Raw genomic sequence first — 21,582 nt, 5'->3', positions numbered from 1 at the left:
AAAAGGGGGAAAAAGTTCTAATATGAACAACTAGCCAAAAAAAGTCTATTTTTCCTATTAAGTAGGGCACTTTAAGTTTATAAAACAAGAGAAACTAAACATCTAAATCACAATGTGGTACTTACCTTAAAAAGTGAAATTCTCTGCTGTGTTTACACTTTCTGATATCAAGCTGTTCATTTTCTAAAAGATGAGATATTCTTCTCAGAAAGGAGGATCTTACTGATCTGAGTGATGCTATTTTGAGAATAAAATTTGTGAGACCTGTTGTGGCACCAAGGAAGACTTGGCTATCACGTTGAAGGAGGCGTAAAGGCTTCACAACAGTTGCAAAAGAATTGGTAAGTGTGCACATATTCCTGTGAGTACAGCAAAGCTGTGCATGGCAATGCACAAAAGCGGGGGAGTTTCCAGAGAAATGCTCTATGATCACAGATTTGCAAACTACTAACCAACTTTTGGTGCAGGTTGACCCTTGCCCTTTTCAACTTGGGCATAGTCTTCCAGCCAGAATGCGTCTGAGGCTGAGGAGGAGGAGGAGCTGTCCTTGTCTTGCTTCACCATTGTCCAGTAAGGGGAAGGGGCTCTCACTTCTTCCCTGTGGTCTCCGTGAACCATGACGTCACAGGTAATGTCTGTTCCTACGCTGATCGTCTGATTCTTCTTTTTGTATTCATGCCATTCTCTGGAGATGGACATGGGTCTCCTTGCAGGATGATGCCCAGTGGACCATGGGGATTTATAATACTTAAGTTTTTTATCTAAAACAACATCTTCCTTGTCATCACTGCTTGTGAAAGAGTCGCCTTGTGCCTGCTCAGTTTTCTTCGTTGTGCTGGAAATAGAATAGTGAATGAATTTTTTTTTTTTAATCCTCACCCAAGGATATTTTTTCCATTGATTTCTTTTACAGAAAGTGGGAGAGAGGGAGGGAAAGAGAAGGAGAGAAACATCGATGTGAATGAGACACATCAATTGGTTGTTTCCCGCACGTGCCCGGACTGGGACCAGGAATCAAACCCTCAGCCCTTCAGTGTGGGGATTTTAGCCTCATACTTAAGTTGTGCTATTCTGTGTTTATCTTTGCTTTGCTTTTGAACAGTGAATCTGTCATCCTTAGATTTCAGTATTCTGAATCTCAAACTCTATAATTAATGCTTAGTTAGAGCATAGTAGTTGTCTGAGCAAATAGTTTAGAGCCCAGGCTTAAGTAACACTCCCAGTACAAGGCCCGCCAGCTCTATCTGGCTGCTAAATTTAAACTGATTAAACATGAGTAAAATTTACAGCTCCTCATTTACAAATCCTCACATTTCAAGTGCTTAATAGCCACATGTGGCTGCTGGCTGCTACATGGAACAGCACAGCTACAGCACCCAGCCAGATTTCTTTGAAGGTGCAGGGCTGCGGCAACGAGGGTTCAGGAAACCTGTCAGAACTTAGTAAGGACCACTCCTGCATCAGCCCTGAGCTTCTCGTGTTCTACCGAACTTCTCACTTACCTGGTCCTCAGAGGGTCCCTGGTACTCCTGCGCTAACACATGAACAAGCCCTCAGATTAAGTGATTTGCCAGAGTTTCAAGGCTGGGTTTCCATTTTCATTCACTGAATAACTGGGCTCTCAATCACTTAAAAGTCCTGTGGTAAGTTTAGCATAACAAGATAGACCTGTCCCTGCCTTCATGGAGTTGGCATTCCCCCAGGGCAACACAGTAAGCAATTGGTTATAAGGATTATTTCATTGAAATTGGGATCAATGCTGAGGAGAGACACAGGGTACTAAGAGACCATATCACAGGGTCCTAAGCTTGTTGCAGACAAAGGCTCTGCAGCAAAGAGCAACAAGGTAAAAGAGCTGAGAGCCAAGTGGACTACAGGGGAGGAGAGCAGCACAAGTGAGGCTGGAGTGGTACTGGAGCATTTATCCTAAGAACAAAGGAAGGTCTTAAAGATTTTAAGGCATGTCACAATTCGATATGCATTGTAAAAGGATCATTCTGTGTAGAGAATAGGGAACAAGAGTAGATGCAGGGAGACAAAATAGTGGCTTTGACTGGGGTGGTGGTAGTAGCCAGAGAGAAGTGCACAAATGTGGGCGATAAATGACAAGTCTTAGTGATTATTGGGGGGAGGGGAAGACAAGGGAGATAGAAAAATCAAGTACAGCCCCGAAATTTCTGACTTGTTCGACTAGGCAGACATAGTAATAGAAACCAAAAGGATCAAGGAGATTGCCCAGCAGATTGAGAGGAGAGAGCCAAATATTACACCTTGAGGAACTCCAAGGCTGGGTAAAAGGGGACCAAGAGAAAGTGACCAGAGGTCATAGGAGAATCAGGGGAGTGGGTATCAGAAACCAGGGGCAGGTGATGTTTCAACACGAGTGAGGTTGGGAGGTTGTAAAGTGTCTAATGCTCAGAAGCCAAGCAAAATAAGATGAGAGGAGCCCACTAGAATCTGATGTGAAAGTTGGGGGGAGCGAGGGAAGGAGCCTGGGAAAGGCCTCGGGCAAATGATGGGAGCAAGCCCAGACTAAGGCAGGCAGAGGAGTGCCCTGCCTGGTACAGCTCTTTCAACAAGTTTGGAGTTAGGGACAGGGCAGTGGCCAGAGTGGGCAGAGAGGACAGTGGAGTTAAGGTGGGGTTTACTGACATGACAGAAGCTTAAAAATGCTTAAATGTTATTGGGAAGGATCCAGAGAGCAGCTGGATATGCAGGAAACAAATGGAAGGGGATTCCCAGCACTGTTAAAGGCTGACTGAAAAGGCGGACACGTGGTATGGGCATTTGGAGACAGAGTTCCCATTGGATGGTTTAGTTTTTTTTATTAACTCCAGGTGCAAGGCTCTTGTCTTTCTCTTTCTTCCTGATGCCTGTTCCTGCAGATCGTTCTTTCCATAAGGATTTAGACACCTGGGACATCGTTCTAGCAGGGTCACCAATTCCTCCTACCATGGTCCACGCAATAATTTTCACATTAAACCAAGACCCTGGGCTTCATGGACCTTGGAGAATTATGTAGTATAACAAAGATTTCCAAAAATGAACTACTTACCATGTTACTGGGAATTTGGTCTCAGGGATTAAATCATATATGTCTTGCCATTCTTGGGGTATGTCAATAAATTCTCGGTAAACCTCGATTTGCAGCACTGTTCCTGTGGTGATGCATTGCAAAAGCTTTAAAAATTCCCGAAGAGTATATCCTAACACATTGGCCTGGCCAACACTAATCAGAACATCACCTAAAGAGGGGGGGAAATTAGCAGTGAAATTAATGGTTGAAAGGAAATATTCCATTTCTGTCTTTATTGTGAAGTGTTTCCTTTTATGGGTTCATATTGCTGGTTCATTTTTGAACCAAAACCAAGCTTCAGTCTTTATTTATTTTTTATTTTGTTTTGTTGTTAATCCTCACCCAAGGATATTTTTTTCCATTGATTCTTAGAGAGTGGAAGGAAAAGAAAGAGAGAGAGAGAGAGAGAGGGGAAGAGAGAGAGAGAGAGAAATATCAATGTGAGAGAAATATATTGGTTGCCAATAGTCCACACCCCATCTAGAGCCAGGGACAAAGCCCACAACTTGGGCATGTGCCCTGACTGGGAATTGAACCGGGGGCCTTTTGGTGCGTGGGACAATGCTCAACCAACTGATCCATAATGGCCAGGGCAGACCAGTCTTTATTTAATAAAAGCGACCACCTCAGTGACATAAGTGTCCTTTGCATAATAACAAATGCATGCATGATGTTCCTTACAGCAGTGCAATGGTAGGTAATATGTTTTCACAGCATTTCTGACAGAAGCTACACCATATATAATTGAAGCATCCTTTAGGATTCTAAAATTGTGTTTCAAATAAAATGAATGGCTATTACTCATTTTTTTATAGCTATATTTTTTATTGCCCTAGCTGGTTTGGCTCAGTAGACAGACTGTCGGCCTGCGGACTGAAGGGTCCTGGGTTTGATTCCAGTCAAGGGCATATGCCTGGGTTGCGGCATCGGTCCCCAGTAGGAGGCGTGCAGGAGGCAGCCTATCAATGATTCTCTTTCATCATTGACTAGAGGCCTGGTGCAAGAAATGCATGCATGGGTAGGGTCCCTTGGCCTGGCCAGAGAAAAGGGCCGATTGGGGCCTTCTGGCTGCTGACCGGGGCCTTCCTTCGTTCTGCAACACCCCCTGGGGTCAGCACACATCATAGCAAGCGATCAAACTCCTGGTTTCCCAGTCCAACTCCCGAGGGGATATTTTGCATATTAGCCTTTTATATAGAGAGAGGTTTCTATCCCTCCCTCTCCCTTCCTCTCTAATATCAATAAAAATATATTTATATATTTTTAAACTATAAAAAATATTAATATTTTTATAAATATACTAGAGGCCCAATGCACAAAAATTTGCACACTCGGGGGTCCCTCAGCCCGGCCTGTGCCCTCTCACAGTCTGAGACCCCTCAGAGGATGACCACCTGCTGGCTTAGGCCCGCTCCCCGGGGGATTGGGCCTAAGCTGACAGTCAGACCTCCCTGAGTTACACTGGCCAGGCCTGTTACTCTTAAAGAAAACGCCACTTCCACTAAGTGATGAATGAACAGCCTACTTTGTAGTATACCTGCCTGGCAATTTACAGTGTCCTCCACAGTAAGTTGACTATATTAAATGATTCTGCATGAAACTTTGGGAAATTAGTATGCTTTAATTAAGATTAAGATGTGTACACAGAGAATATGTTGGTTCAAAGGGATTTGACAGCAGGTCCCTACTTAGAGCAGTGCTGGACAGGGAGGAAAGTGTGATGCTCAACTATGGAGCTTCTGAATCCGCAGCAGATGGGAGGAGAACCACATCTTGACAGAAAGCCCCTGGGCCCCCAAACTGGATGCTAAAAAGACCAATTATTCATTTGCATCCACTTCCCTACCACCAGCAGCTAGGACATGGGCATATAAACTAGACCCAGCCACAGGGCACTCCCACCTGGGCCCCTGAACCTGGAGCTGGAGATGCAGAGAGGTGGAAGGAGTACCCCACTTTCCAGGGCAATTGTACACGGCCCTGTGTTCTCACCACTTCTCAAGCCTGGTTCGCCAGCCTTTCTGGCAATTCTGTCAGATTCGATGTTCTAAATTCAGTGCCTTAACAGAATTGTTCTGTGCTTGCAATGAAGATCCCTGACTGCTACAAGGGTATTCAGTAAGAGAAGAAGAAATACAGAGAAACTGCTTTTTAGAACACACTCACATGGGTAAAATCTTAGTCTTCAGATCTAACTAGCACTAACATTCTGCCGAATGGTAATGGAGACTTTAAAACTAACATCAGATGAAGTGACTTCAGTGAAGTCCCAAAGGATGTGTTCACCTCTCTGAGTGTGGGAAGCTAGCAAACCCTCAATCACCCTCATTCCATTCAGCTGAGGCCTAACCTCAGCGGACAAGCTCAAGATGAAGTGCCTTCCCTGACTCTACATCCCACGGGCTGGAGAATGGGGCAGTGTGCTGACCCCAAAGGACGCTGCCAAGGGATGCCCAGGACATATTTCCCAGGTGCTAGATTCTATCAGAAACAAACACTTCCACCACGCTTTTGGCTTTTGGCTCGGAGGAGGCTCAGCTGCAATTCCCTCCGGACACCTGAATCTGGGTGTATGTGACACCATTCCCCCAAAGTTCAGCTCCAATGAGATCAAAGTCATATATCTGAGCTACACTGGTGGGAAAGTCAGTGCTATGTCTGACCTGGACCCCAAAATCGGCCACCTGGGTCTGTCTCCAAAAAAGTTTGGTGATGACATCACCAAAGCAACAGGCAATTGGAAGGGTCTGAGGATTACAGTGGAACTGACCATTCAGAACAGACTCAGACTGAGGTAGTGCCTTCTGCCTCTGCCCTGGTCATCAAAGCCCTCAAAGAACCACCAGAAACAGGAAGAAACAAACTACTAGTAAGCACAGTGGAAATACACTTTTGATGAGATAGCCCAGCAGATAAGTCAATCTTTAGCTAGAGAACTCTCTGAACCCATTAAAGGGATCCGGCAGCCCTAGCCGGTTTTGCTCAGTGGTTAGAGTGTGCCCATGGCCTGAAGGGTTGTGGGTTCGATTCCAGACCAGGGCACGTACCTTGATTGCAGGCTCAATCCCTGGCCTATGCAGGAGGCAATCAATGATGTGTGTGTCTCTCCCCCTTCTTCCACTCTCTCTAAAAAATATCCTCCAGCAGGATTAACAGCAAAAAGAAAAGAGAGAGAGTCAGGGGACTGCCCAGTCTGTGGGCTGCAGTGCTGATGGCTGCTACCCTCATGACATCGGCAGTGGTACAGTGGAATGCCCCACTCATTAAGAACTACAACGAAAAAGCATTTTAATTACAGTTCCGCGTATTAAAGAAAATGAGCACTCAGAAGGGCGGAGGAAACTCTCCATTTCGGTCTTTAACGCTGCTGAGAGGTTCCAAGATGGCTGCAGAGTAGCTGGAAGCTGCTCCCACTTGCTCCCAGCCCCAAACCAGACTTACAGCTCAGTTACAGAGCACTCAACCTTACATGCCGATTGAAGACTAGCTGACCTGAAGTTCAGGAAAAGCCACACAAGCCTGGTGAGAAGGGCAGAGCGCAGGTGCGGAGGAGCTGAGAAGGGAGGCACCAGGGCTGCAGAACCCCCTCCCCTGGGAGTGTGGGGTCTAACCTCGCATGGAGATCCCCAACTCAGAGCCACAGAGACAGGGAAAGGAGCCTGCGTGGTGTTGGGCGGTGGGCGTCAGTGCCAGGGAGGCTTGCACTGCACCCTCCAGGAAAGAGCTCCAGCTCCCAAAGCGGCAGCACCCTCCCGGGGCCTTCACTCTGACTCTGTTGGCTGGAGACCATGCTGCTGGACTTGGCCCTGTGGGGTCTGCCAGTTACACCCAGCAGGGACGTGGAGGGGCCCCCGATTTCTTGGCAGGCTCCTGGCAGAGACCCAGACAGTGACTAAACTGTGTGGCCTGGGAAAGAGAAAAAGTCTTCCCAGCCAGGAGCACAGGCTGACACTCCCCCCGTGGCCTGTGGAGCCACTGGGCCTGCCCTCCCAGCATAGTTCACAGTGTGTGTGTGTGTGGGGGGGGGGGGGGGGGGGGAGTACTGGTGGCCACACAGAGCTAGGATGCTGGATGGCATCTGCCAGGGAGGGGCCTGTCCAGGAGCCAGGCCGGCAGGTGCAGCTGGATGATGGCATTACGGGGAGGCAAACCCAGGCCCCTCTGCGAGTTCAGCCCGCTTCACCCTGAAGGAGTAATAATTAAAATGGCAAAGTTTAAAGACAAAGAGAGAAGCATAAAGGCAGCAAGACACAGTTAGTTACCTACACGAGAGGTTCCATAAGGTGGTCAGTTGATTTCTCAACAGAAACACTTCAGACCAGAGGGCATGGGCATGAAGTATTGAAAAAAAGAGAAGGAAGGAAGGAAGGAAGGAAGGAAGGAAGGAAGGAAGGAAGGAAGGAAGGAAAGAAGGAAGGAAGGAAAGAAGGAAGGTAAAAAGAAAGGGAGGGAGGGAGGGAGGGAGGGAGGAAGGAAGAAAGGAAGGAAGCGGGCCTACACTCTATCCATCAAGGCTGTCATTTAAAATTGAAGATGAAATAAAGAAATTCCCAGATGTAAAATGGCTAAAGGAGTTCATTACCACCAAACCAGTATTGCAAGAAATGTTAAAGGGACTGCTTTAAAAAGAAAAGGAAAAGGAGAGAGAGGGGAGCATAGGTATAAAGAAAAAACAACAACAAATAAATGCCCATCAATAATAACTTTAAATACAAAATGATTAAATTATCCAATCAAAAGACACAGGGTAGCCGAATGGATAAAAAAATGACCCATTTATATGCTGTCTCCAAGAGACCCACTGAAGTACAAATGATTCACAAAGAATGAAAGTGAAGGGATAGATAATATATTCTAAGCAACTGGAAATTTTAAAAAGCTGGAGTAGCAATACTTATATCTGACAAAATAGATGTCAAAACAAAAGCCATACAGAGACAAGAAATTCACTACATAATGCTAAAGGAATCAACCCAATGAGAGGATATAACCCTTGTAAATATAGACTGAGTGGCCAGATTATTATGACCAACCCATCAGTACTTCATTGGGCCGCCACCTTTTGCCTTCAATACTGTAGTGATTCTTCTTGGCATTGACTCCACGAGATGTTGAAAGGTGATGCGAGGAATCTGACACCATGCCTGATGAATAGCACTGTCCAGTTCTGTGAGATTTGATGTTTGTGGAACCAGCTGCCTAATGGCTCTTTTAACTTCGTCCCACAAATGCTCAATTGGATTCAGATCTGGTGATTGTGGGGGCTACCTAAGCAAGGTAAAATCTTCCTCATGTTCTTGAAACTACTTCTGCACAATACGAGTACCGTGGCATGGCGCATTGTCTTGTTGGAAGAAGCCATCTCCATTGGGATACGCCATCAACATGATAGGATGAACCTGATCAGCAACGATACTTAGGTATGTTGTGCTATTCAGACATTGTTCCACATGAATTAAAGGGCCCAAATCATGTCAGGAAAACATGCCCCAAACCATAACACTGCCCCCACCAGCTTGAAGGGTTGTATTCATGCACGTGGGGTGCATGCTTTCATGCTGTTTCCACCAAATTCTCACTCTGCCATTTGCATGATGCAACTGGAAACATTATTCATTGGACCACATGACTTTTTTCCAATGCTCGACTGTCCAATCCTTGTGCCCCTGTGCGAATTGGAGACGTTTTATCTTGGTAACTGCAGACAGCAAAGGTGTTTGAACAGTCCTTCAGCTGTTTTGCTGATGCTTGCTCCATGGCTCCAAGTGCCAACAATCATCCCACGTTTAAAGGCTGTTAAATCGCGTTGTTTACCCACATCTTCAGAAAAAAATCACTTCTGTCGTGGTAAACAACCCGCTTCCCTATTTATAATGGTCTGGCCCTCTAGCAAATTCAGCGTGAAATTATAGCTAATTTGCCTGTAAACGTCAGGTGGTCACAATAATCTGGCCACTCAGTGTGAATGTACCCAATATAGGCACTCCTAAATATATAAAGAAAATCTTGATGAACATCAAGAGAGAGATCAATAGCAATGGAATAATAGTAAGGGATCTTAACGCCTTAAAATCCACTGTCTTCAATGGATGGATCTTCCAGACAATAACCAAAAAGGAAACAGGAACCTTAAATGATATATTAGATTGGATGGATTTCATTGATATTACAAAACATTTTATCCCAAAGCAGCAAAATATATTCTTTTCAAGTACACATACAAGATTCTCAAAGACAGATCACATGTTAGGACACAAAATAAGTCTTAACAAATTCAAGAAGATTGAAATGAAATCAAGCATCTTCTCAGATCACAATGGCATGAAACTAGAAATCAACTACAATAAAAAAAAATCTAGCCCTAACCGGTTTGGCTCAGTGGATAGAGCATTGGCCTGCGGACTGAAGGGTCCCAGGTTCGATTCCGGTCAAGGGCATGTACCTTGGTTGTGGGCACATCCCCAGTGGAGGGTGTGCAGGAGGCAGCTGATTGATGTTTCTCTCATCGATGTTTCTAACTCTCTATCCCTCTTCCTTGCTCTCTGTAAAAAAATCAATAAAATATACTTTAAAAAAAATCTAAAAAACATTCAAACAGATGGAGGCTAAATAGCATGTTATTAAACAATGAATGAGTTACCAATGAGAGAAAGGAAAAAATAAAAAATTACCTGGAAACAAATGAAAATGAACACACAACAACCCAAAATCTATGGGACACAGCAAAAGCAGTCCTGAGAGGGAAGTTCGTAGCATTACAGGCCTACCTCAAGAAGCAAGGAAAGTCTCAAATAAACTAACCCTACACCTAAAAGAACTACAAAAAAAACAAAAAACAAAGCCAAACAGAAGTAGAAGGAAGGAAATAATAAATATCAAAGCAAAAATAAATGACATAGAGACTCTAAAAAGAAATACAAATGACCAATGAAACCTACAGCTCGTTTTTTGAAATGATAAATAAAATTGAAAAGCCTCCAGTGGTTCTCAACCTTCCTAATGCCACAACCCTTTAATACAGTTCCTCATGTTGTGGTGACCCCCAATTTCATTGTTACAAATTGAACATAATTAAAGCATAGTGATTAATCACAAAAACAATATGTAATTATATATGTGTTTTCCGATGGTCTTAGGCAACCCCTGTGAAAGGGTCGTTTGACCCCCAAAGGGGTCGCGACCCACAGGTTGAGAACCACTGCTTTAACCAGAAATAAAATCCAAAATGAAAGAGAAGTAACCACAACCATCACACAAATACAAAGGACTGTGAGAAAATACTATGACCAACTATATGCCAACAAGTTGAACAACCTGGGCAAAATGGACAATTGCCTAGAAACATATAATCTTCCAAAATTGAAGCAGTAATTTTTAAAATCCCAGAAAACAAAAGTCCTGGACTGGGTGGTTTCACAGGTGAATTCTGTTAAACATTCAAAGAAGAACTAACACCTATTCTCTTCAAATTATTCCAAAAAGTTAAAGAAGAGGGAAGATTTCCAAGCTTTTCTTATGAGGCCAGAATTATTCTAATTCTGAAACCAAATAAAGACTCTGCAAAGAAAGAAAACTGTAAGCCAATACCCTTGATGAATATAGATGCTAAAATCCTCAAAAAAAAAAATATTAGCAAACTGGATCCAGTAGTACATTACAAAGATCACGGCCCAGGTCGCTTTTGTTCAGTGGTTCGAGCATTGGCCGATGGACCAAAGGGCACGTATGTACCTTGGTTACAGGCTGGATCCCTGGCCCCATCGGCATGTGTGGACAGCAACCAATCGATGTGTCTCTCTCACATATATGTTTTCCTCTCTCTTTCTCCCCCCCATCCCTTCCCTCCACTCTCTCTAAAATAGAAAAAATCAATAGAAAAAAATATCCATGGGTGAGGATTTTTTTAAAAAAAGATCATATACCATGATCAAGTGGGATTTATTCTGGAGATACAAGGCTGGCACGATATCCCCAAATCAGTACACGTGATACATCACATAAACAAAAGATAAAAATCACCTGATCTTATCAGTAGATGCAGAGAGAGCATTCAATCAAATTCATCACCCATTTATGATAAAATTCTCAGCAAAGTGGGAATAGAGGGATCATACCTCAACAAAATAAAGGACATATATGACAAACCTACAGCCAACATAATACTAAATGGACAAAAACAAAAAGTGTGTCCCCTGAGCAAGCCAGGGATATCTACTTTCACCACTCTTATTCAACATAGTGCTGGAAGTCCTACCCACAGTGATCAGACAAGAAGAAATAGCCATCTGTTTGGCTTAGTGGATTGAGCATCATCCCATGGCACCAAGAGGTCACCGGTTCAATTCCCAGATTGCAGGCTCAATCCCCAATGGGGAGCATGCAAGAAACAGCTAATCAATGTTTCTCTCTAATCAATGTTTCTATCTCTTCTCTCTCTCTAAATATATCAATAAAAATATATATTAAAAAAATAGAAATGAAAGGCATCCAAATTAGAAAGGAGGATGTAAAACTGATATTATTCACAGATGACATGATATTGTACAAGAGAAAACCCTAAAGACTCCACCAAAAACCTACTAGATGTAATAAATGAATTCGGCAAAGTAGCAGGATGCAAACCTAATATTCAGAAATTGGTGGCACTTTTACACACCAATAATGAATATCAGAAAAAAGAAACTAGACCACCAACTTAACCATACACAAGAATAAACTAAAAATGAATAAGTGACTTAAAGTTGGAAAACCATAAAAATCCTAGAAGAAACCATAGGCAGCTAAATATCAGACATCTCTCATAGCAATATGTTTATAGATACATCTCCTACAGTAAAGGAAACTAAGGAGAAAATAAACAAATGGGACAACATCAAAATAAAAAGCTTCTGCACAGCAAAAGAAACCATCAACAAAATGAAAAGGGAGCCCACTGTATGGGAAACATATTTGGCAATGATACATCTAATAAAGGGTTAATATCCAAAATATATAAGGAACTCATACAACTTAACAAAAGGAAGACAAACAATCCAATTTAAAAATGGGCAAAGGAACTAAATAAACACTTCTCCAAAGAGAACATACAGATGTCCAAGAGACATATGCAAAAATGCTCGAAGTCACTGATCATCAGAGAAATGCAATTAAAATGACAATGAGGTAGCACCTCATGCCTGTCAAAATGGCTACCATCAACAAATCAACAAATGACCAGTGCTGGCGAGGATGTGGAGAAAAGGGAACCCTAGTGCACTGCTGGTGTGAATGAAGACTGGTGCAGCCATTATGGAAAACAGTATGACGTTTCTTAAAAAAATTAAATTTGGAACTGCCATTTGATCCAGTCATCCCACTTCTAGGAATATATCCTAAGAAACCCGAAATACCAATCAGAAAGAATGAATGCACCTCTATGTTCATAGCAGCACCATTTACAATAGCTAAGATTTGGAAACAGCCCAAGTGCCCATCAGCACATGAGTGGATAAAAAGGCTGTGGTACATTTACACCATGGAACACTATGCAGCAGTAAAAAGAAGGGTCTGTCGCCCTTTGAGACAGCATGGAGGGACCTGGAGAGTATTATGCTAAGTGAAATAAGTCAGTCAGAGAAAGACAAATGTCACATGATCACAAACATATGTGGAATCTAAGTAACAAAATAAACTGATGAACGGAGTTGATCTAGAGACATGGAAGCATGGAACAGAGTGTGAAGTCTCAGAGGGAAGGCGGGAGAGGGTGAGTGGGTGGGAAGAGATCAACCAAAGAAATTGTATGCATATATGCACACCTCATGGACACAAACAATAGGGTGGTGAAGGGCTGGGGTTGGGGGACTGGGGCAGGCTGGAAGGGTCAACAGGGGAGAAGGGGGACATATGTAATACTTTCAATAAAGGTTTTTTTTTTTTTAAGCAATGAAGTAAAAATAACAAAGCACTTTGCAATAAAACAAGGCTTCTTTCCCCCAGCTGCCTGCAAATTGTGCACTGAGCATCTGCCCCCTGGTGGTCAGTGCACATCATAGCTACCAGTCAGCCAGTCACTTAGGCTTTTATATATATACTAGAGGCCCGGTGCACAAAAATTTGTGCACTCGGGGGGGGTGTCCCCCAGCCCAGCCTGTGCCCTCTCACAGTCTGGGACCCCTCGGGAGATAAAGACCTGTTGGCTTAGGCCTGCTCCCGGGTGGCAGAGGGCAGGCCCAATCCCTAAGTGCAGCCCCTGGTCGGGCTCAGAGCAGGGCCAATTAGGGAGTTGGGGCACTGCCCCATCATGCACAGAGCAGGGCGGATCGGGAGGTTGCAATGCCACCCTCAGCCACGCTTAGGGTAGACTGATTGGGGGGTTGGGGCACCGCCCCCTGTTACACTCAAGGCAGGGTCGATGGGGAGGTTGCGGTGCCACCCCCGTCACGCACAGAGCAGGGCCGATCAGGGGGTTGGGGTGCCGCCCCCTGTCACTCACAGAGCAGGGCCAATCAGGGGGTTGGGGCGCTGATCCCTGTCACTCACAGAGCAGGGCCAATCAGGGGGGTTGGGGCACTGCTCCCTGTCACTCACAGAGCAGGGCCCATCAGGGGGTTGAGGAGTTCCCCCTGTCACTCACAGAGTAGGGCCGATAGGGGAGTTGGGGCACCGCCCCCTGTCACACACAGAGCAGGGCAGATCAGGGGGTTGGGGTGCTGCACCCTGTCACACTCAGGGCAGGGCCAATGGGGAGGTTATGGCTCTACCCTGTCACACACAGAGCAGGGCCGATCAGGGGGTTGGTGTGCTGCACCCTGTCACACACAGAGCCGCAGGGCAATCAGGGGATTGGGGAGCTCCCCCCTATCAGGCACAGAGCAGGGCTGATCAGGGGGTTTGGGCGCTGCCCCCTGGCACGCTGATCCCGGTGCCGGGAGGCATATTACCCTTTTACTATATAGAATAGAGGCCTGGTGAATGGGTGGGGGCCGGCTGGTTTGCCCTGAAGGGTGTCCTGGATCAGGGTGGGGGTCCCCACTGGGGTGCCTGGCCAGGCTGGCTGAGGGGCTGAGGGCTGTTTTCCCGCTGGCAGTTGACTAAAAGCTCACAACCGCTCCTTGTTTTCTTTTTTTTTTTTTTTTTTATTCTGGGCCAGCTTTAGCTCTGAGGCCTCGCTGCTGAAAACATGGATACAATGTTGTGGTCCGGGGCTGACTGAAAGCCGGTTTTGTTTAGCTTCTTATTTGCAACATAGTAATAGTTGCTTAGAGTTGCAGTTGAGAGTCCGGCAAGTGAGGCGGGGAACGTTGGAGTCTGCAGTTCCTGGAGGAAGCAAGCCTCCCTGCTCACTCCAGTGCATGGCTGCTGGCCGCCATCTTGGCTGACAGTTAATTTGCATAAGGATACGCTGATTAGCCAATGGGAAGGGTAGCGGTCATACGCCAATTACCATGTTTCTCTTTTATTAGTGTAGACTAGAGGCCCAGTGCACAAAAATTTGTGCACTTGGGGGGATAGGGGGGCCCCTCAGCCCGGCCTGTGCCCTCTCGCAGTCTGGGACCCCTCAGGAGATAACGACCTGCTGGCTTAGGCCTGCTCCCGGGTGGCAGAGGGCAGGCCCAATCCCTAGGTGCAGCCCCTGGTCGGGCTCAGAGCAGGGCTGATTGGGGAGTTGGGGTGCCGCCCCCTGTCATGCACAAAGCAGGGCGGATCCGGAGGTTGCGATGCCACCCTCAGTCACGCTCAGGGTAGGGCCGATTCGGGGGTTGGGGCACCGCCCCCTCTCACACTCAAGGTAGGTTCGATGGGGAGGTTGCGGCGCCACCCCCTGTCACGCACAGAGCAGGGCCAATCAGGGGGTTGGGGAGCTCCCTCCTGTCACGCACAGAGCAGGGCCGATCAGGGGGTTGAGGAGCTCCCCCCTGTCATGCACAGAGCAGGGCCCATCAGGGGGTTGGGGAACTCCCCCTATCACGCACAGAGCAGGGCCGATCAGGGGGTTGAGGAGCTCCCCACTGTCACTCACAGAGTAGGGCCGATAGGAGAGTTGGGGCACCACCCCCTGTCACACACAGAGCAGGGCGGATCAGGGGGTTGGGGCACTGCACCCTGTCACACTCAGGGCAGGGCCGATGGGGAGGTTATGGCTCTACCCCGTCACACACAGAGCAGGGCCCATGGGGGCGGGGGAGGGGGTGTTGGGGCACCGCACCCTGTCACACACAGAGCCACAGGGTGATCAGGTGGTTGGGGAGCTCCCCCCTATCAGGCACAGAGCAGGGCTGATCAGGGGGTTGGGGCACCGCACCCTGTCACACACAGAGCCACAGAGCGATCAGGTGGTTGGGGAGCTCCCCCCTATCAGGCACAGAGCAGGGCTGATCAGGGGGTTGGGGCGCCTTCCCCTGTCACACTGATCCCGGTGCTGGGAGGCATATTACCCTTTTCTATATAGGATAGAGGCCTGGTGCACAGGTGGGGGCCAGCTGGTTTGCCCTGAAGGGTGTCTTGGATCAGGGTGGGGGTCCCCACGGGGTGCCTGGCCACCCTGGATGAGGGGATGATGGCTGTTTGCAGCTGGTCACACCCCCTTCAGGGTGGGGGTCCCCACAGGGGTGCCTGGCCAGTCTGGGTGAGAGGCTGAGGGCTGTTTTCAGGCTGGCGGGTGACTGAAGCTCCCAACCGCTCCTTTTTTTCTTTTTTTTAATTCTGGGCCAGCTTTAGCTCTGAGGCTTGGCTCTAGCTCTTAGGCCTCAGCTGCTGAAAGCAGGTATCTGGTTTGTTTGGGTACTATAATCGAAACACTGTTTCAACTCCAGCTCTGAGATCCCGGCTGGCTGAAAGCAGGTTTCTGGGGTTTTGTTTAGCTTCTATATTTGTAACAATGTTTCAAACTGCAAGCTCAGAGGCCGGCAGCGGCAGGCGGGAAACATTGGAGTCCTCCGTCACTGAAGCAAGCAAGCCTCATGTTCACTTCAAGCTGCCTGGCTGCCGGCCGCCATCTTGGCAGGCAGTTAATTTGCATATCGCCCTGATTAGCCAATGGGAAGGGTAGCGGAGTGACTCCAATTTGCATGTTTCTCTTTTATTAGTGTAGATAGATAGGAAAGGAGCAAAGGGAAGGCCAGATATTTTGGGCATGTCATTTGGGCAGCTTCACCAGGAAGCTACAACTTTATACTCTCCAGGGGTCTAACAAAGGGGAGATAGATGCATGCCCAATAAAGTTGGGGGGACTAGCAAAGGTGCTTACTGTCAATCACACCGGGGGACAGAGGTGGTTGGCCAGAATGGGTGTGGCCACTGCAAGCACAGGAAGATTTAGAATATTTAATGCCCTGAACAAAGAAATTTGCTTTCTTGTGCTCTCTGTGCTCTTACTGTTCTCAGGACTCTTGGGACTTATGTGACTCTGAGTTTATGGGGCTCCCTTGCCATTCACCCACATGACCCACAGCCATGTGGACTCTACCCACAATGCATAAATGGACTGCAGCCAGCCTGATGCTGACCTGGACCCAGCTCCAATATGGAGAGGAAACTCTGGACACGGGCTTTGCTTCTAGCTCTACTGAAACCCCAGCTACATGTTTTCTGTGACTGAACTGAGGGAAATGGGACTTTGGAAACCCAGGGGTATAATTCCAGGAAAATAAAAATCACTCAGTCTCCCCGTGCCAAGTCTCAAAAATTCTTTTTCTCAAGATATCGTAAGGACTCCACCCCCAGCACCCAGTGGGGAAAAGGAGCCCCTGCTATATCCAATAACAAAGTCACTACTAAAAAATAGATAGATTTCTTTTCCTCCACCTCTCCCAGAGTTCCAAGCAAGAAAACCCAAACAGGCCCACACCCAGAAACATCATCATTAAAATGCCAAAAAATTGCCCTAACCGGTTTGGCTCAGTGGATAGAGTATTGGCCTGTGGACTGAAGGGTCCCAGGTTCGATTCCGGTCAAGGGCATGTACCTTGGTTATGGGCACATTCCCAGTGGGGTGTCTGCAGGAGGCAGCTGATCGATGTTTCTAACTCTCTATCCCTCTCCCTTCCTCTCTGTAAAAAATCAATAAAATATACTCTTATTACAAAGAAAGAAAGAAAGAAAGAAAGAAAGAAAGAAAGAAAGAAAGAAAGAGCGAGCCGATGGACTGCTGTAAAGAGAAGAAGAAGAGAGAGAAAAACCTAGGCATACAGAATTAAAATGGCAATAAATAAGTATCCATCAAAAATAACCTTAAATGTAAATGGATTAAATGCTTCAATCAAAACACAGGGTAGCTGAATGGATATAAAACATGATCCAATTATATGCTATCTACAAGAGACTCACCTCAGAACAAAAGACTCACACAGGATGAGAGGGAAGGGATGGAAAAAAATTTTCCATGCCAATGGAAAGAAAAAAAAAAGCTGGAGTAGCAATACTCATATCTGACAAAATAGACTTTATAATGAAGGCCATCACAAGAGACAACAAAGGTCACTACATAATACTAAAGAGATTGATCTAACAAAAGGATATAACCCTAGTAAACATATATTCACCCAATATAGAAGCACCTAAATAGATATTTTAAAAAACCTGGAGGACTTTAAGGAAGAGATCAACAGCAATACAGTCATAGTAGGGGACTTTAATGCCCCTGCTGACTTCACTGGATAGATCTTCCAGACAAAAAATTAACGAAGAAACAGTGGCTCTGAATGACACCCTGGACCAGATGGGTTTAATTGACATTTATAGAACATTTCACCCCAAAGCTGCAGAGTATACATTCTTCTCAAGTGCACTTGGGTCATTCTCAAAGATAGACCACATGTTAGGACACAAAAGAAGTCCCTACAAGTTCAAGAAGGTTGAAATAAAATCATAATGGAATCAAATTAAATAAACTTCGGTAAATACACTCCAAGACATTCAAACACATGGAGACTAAAAAGCATGTTATTAAACAATGAATGGGTTACCAACGAGATCCAAAAAGAAATCAAACTTCCTGGAAACAAATGAAAATGAACACACAACAACACAAAATCTCTGGGACACAGCAAAGGCAGTCCTGAGAGAGAAATTCATAGCACTGTAGGCCTACCTCAAAAAACAAGAAAAATTATTAATAAACTATCTCATCCTACAATTTAAAGAATTAGAAAGAAAACAACAAGAAAAGCCCAGAGTAAGTAGGAAGAAAGGAAATAATAAAGATTAGAGGTGAATGGCGGGGAGGGGGTGAGGGGTGGGGGTGGACATGGGGACATATGTAATACTTTCCACAATAAAGATTTTTAAAAAATAAAATTAAATAATCTCAAAAAATATGGAGGGGGCATCTGTAATACTTTCAACAATAAAGATACATTTAAAATAAGATAATAATAAATGTTAATAATGATCAATACTGCCTACCAGGGAAGAAATCTTTCCCCACAGAGAGCCGTGAGCTCTGCAGTGACACTGTGCCTGTGTTTGTATTACACTTGCCAGATGGGGGTGAAACTGGACCAGGAACTCACTGAGCCCCAGTTTCCTCACCTATCAAAGAGGATGATAATAGTTTCTACCTAGAGGGTTATTGTAAGAATTCAATGACTAAATAATGCACAATATGGAGGGTTATATAAGTGATAGCAACTGGCGGCCCAGAGGAAGCTCTCAGACAATGTCATCATCGTCATAACCATTTACGCTGAAACCTAATAACCTGAGCCTCCATGAAGGCAGGTGGGAGGGAGGCAGGGGTGAGTGGACGGGAGGCATGGGGAACCACAGTCACCTGGCCGAAGTGTTCCATCCCTGGCTGCAGCCCCCTTCTTGAGGAGGTGGGTGATCTGGAGGTAGGGCCCATGCTGGATGATTATCAGGCCTAACCCCAGGCTGCCCACAGGGAGTTCCGTCTTCTGAGTTTTGCTCAAGTTGTGCACAGATGACGTGACCTGGAAGGTGGCTTGTTTTCCTGATAAAGAGAGGGAGATGTGTTTTAGACCTTCACCTAAACAGCAGCATGACAGTCGTCACAGGGGCTCTAAAGCAGACCTCTAGGGCAGTTAACACTCCATTCCTCAGTTTCCTTATCAGTAAAGTGAGGGTTGTAATGAGAATTAAATAAGGCAGTGAAAGCTTTTGCACAGAAATTAGCACACTGTGAATGGTTAATTAACGTTAGTTATCATTATCCATTCACTTAACAAATATTTATTGAATCAGAAGTGTCTGCCCTCACAGATCTTCCCACCTAGTGGAGGAGACAGATATCCATTAGTCAAGTAAACAGACGATGGATCACAGCTGTAACTCAGGCGGCACAGAAAGCTCAGGGAGACCAACAGGAGGTCAAGGTCTCCTGAGGGGAAGGCAGGTCAGGCTTCACAGAGGAGGTAAAATTTGAATTGAGGTCGAAGGAACTAATCAGAAATATTTGTGCAAAGGAGATGAAAGGGAGCAAATGAGATCAAGGTTCAGAGACAGGAAAGGGCGTAAAGGAGGAGGGCAGGCAGGAGAAGCAAACGCAGAGCAGACCTGCCTCCTTTACCTAACTGGGAAAGCTAGAAGCTGTTTTCACCGAACACAATAAAATGTGCATTTTTCAAAAAAGGAACCCTCCTGTTTCTGTGTGGAGCACGGATTAGGGGGTCCAGAGTGGACTTGAGAAATGAAGGGGTTACTGCAATCACCCAAGCACCCATGACAATGAGTGTAAATGCCCACGAGCATAAAAGCATTTGGGAGAAGACACTGGACAATGGGTAGTGGGAGGGGTTCAAATGGGTTTTCTACAGAACTGAACCTCACAAGAAAGTTTCAAAGACTGAGCAGTGATTTAAAACAAGAGCAAGCTTTGGAGACTCGTTTTCACTACACTACACAGGAGCTTCTGGTGAGATGTGTTTTCTGCACATTTTCCCAGCGTTTCGCTCACACACACTTTTCTTTAAGGACAAATGACAAACTGCTACTCGCCAAGTCTTTGCCAAGTTCATGTGACTGGTATTTGGGGGCCCGGGAGACCTCCCCGTCCTGAGGAAGGGGCTTCCCTTCTCCCCCACCCCAGCTGTGGGAACTGGCAGGGTTCATGGCCCTTTATGCCAAGCAAGTGCCCCGGCCCATCTCCACCCTTCCTGTCTGCAAAATACAGCGACCCAACTTCAGAGGCTCTGCAAGATTGTAGGGGCGATTCGGAGAAGATGGTACCTGAGCCTTTGGTTCCTGGGCACAGAGTGGCCTCTTAGGCAGGGCTTCCCTCCCAACTCCAGCTTGCAAATGAAATGTCCTTGTGATATGCTCCACTGTCTCAAAGGACAGCAGAGTTAAGTGAAAGAAGCGGACTCAAAAGACTCCATGCTCTAGATCCCATGTTTGTGACATTTCCACGGAAAGGGCAAACTATAGAAACGGATCAGGAGCTGGGGCGGGGAGAGGGTAGGCGCCAAGGTGCCGCCTTTTGACCGCGGTGGTCGGTGGTCGTTAAAGGCGGGTATGCAACTGTCAAAACCCACAGAGCGGTGCCCTGAAAGCCAGATTCTTACTGGATGTAAACGATAGTCCGGCCAACAAATGGCGAGAGGCCAAGAGGGTGGCGCTCCCATTTTACAGAGGAGGAGAGCGAGGAATGCTTGGTCAACCCTCTCCCCTCCCCAGGCACCTTTTCTGCCTTTGGAGACGGCCTTCTCCATGGTCCCGGGAGGGCAGGCCGTCAGGAGGGCCTCCCGGAGCCGGAGCCGGAGCCGGAGCCGGAGCCCAAGTCCGTCCAACTCCCAACTGTCTGAAACCCTGGAGGCGCGAGGAGCCCGAGTGCGCATGGGCTCCCACCACTCACTGCGGGGCGGGAGGGGGGCGGGGCGGCGAGGACCCCGAGGCCGAACCCCCCCCCACCCCCCCCCCCACCCCCAGCCAAGGGCTGCCCCAGGGGCCCTGCGACCATGACAGCTAGAAGCGCGGAAGCAGTGCTGTCACCACAGGCTTCAGTGGGCCCCGGGAAATGGAGTAAAAAGTTCTGGCGCAGAAAAACAGAACTTCTGCAGGGCACAGTACAGGCTCGCGGCGGGTCCACATCCACCCCTGGGAAGCACTGAAATGGGAGCGTGCAGAAGCAGGGCGGGTCTTAAGACGCGACCTGTTCCCCGAGAAGGGTCTCAGCGAGCACAGCCTCCCCCGATGCCTCCTCCGAATGATGGCGTTTTAAATACTGATGCATCAACAATTCAAGGCTTTGGGGCTGCGCTTTTTCCAGGGATATTTTGAATGAGAAAAAGCCAAGGGTGATCTGTAAAAACGAGTCGCCGTTTGGAGGGGAATTAATTCTTCCCATTTTGCCCAAAACCCTTTCCTCCCACGGAGGTCCACGCAGACAGGAGCCTGCTCTGCAGTTTGCGCTGATGCTGAGGGCACCACAGGGCTCTCCCTCTTGGAACGGAGATTTAAAACACTGATGGAGTGGGCAGTTTCCGGAAAATAGCAATTCTCAAAAATCAATTCTAGAAGAAATAGAAGACAGAACGAGGTAGGTCCTGTTGTCCTCCCCACCTGAGGTT

General features: G+C 46.6%; 1 protein-coding gene across 1 annotated transcript; it reads right to left on the bottom strand.

Moving 5' to 3' along the window:
• Nucleotides 1-447: 447 nt before the first annotated feature.
• On the bottom strand, nt 448-20,724 carry PDZD9 (PDZ domain containing 9). The gene is made up of 4 exons (XM_070411676.1): nt 20,694-20,724; nt 18,828-19,007; nt 3,056-3,245; nt 448-835 (listed from the first exon to the last, which is right to left on the bottom strand). The coding sequence occupies exons 1-4, from the start codon at nt 20,722-20,724 to the stop codon at nt 448-450; spliced, it is 789 nt and encodes a 262-aa protein (XP_070267777.1).
• Between the last annotated feature and the right edge of the window lie 858 nt (nt 20,725-21,582).

This window comes from Myotis yumanensis, unplaced genomic scaffold, assembly GCF_028538775.1.
Source record: "Myotis yumanensis isolate MYYU_CA2020_CCGP unplaced genomic scaffold, mMyoYum1.0.hap1 SCAF_4, whole genome shotgun sequence".
Classification (NCBI taxonomy): Eukaryota; Metazoa; Chordata; class Mammalia; order Chiroptera; family Vespertilionidae; genus Myotis; species Myotis yumanensis.
This window is presented reverse-complemented; position numbering and strand designations above follow the sequence as displayed.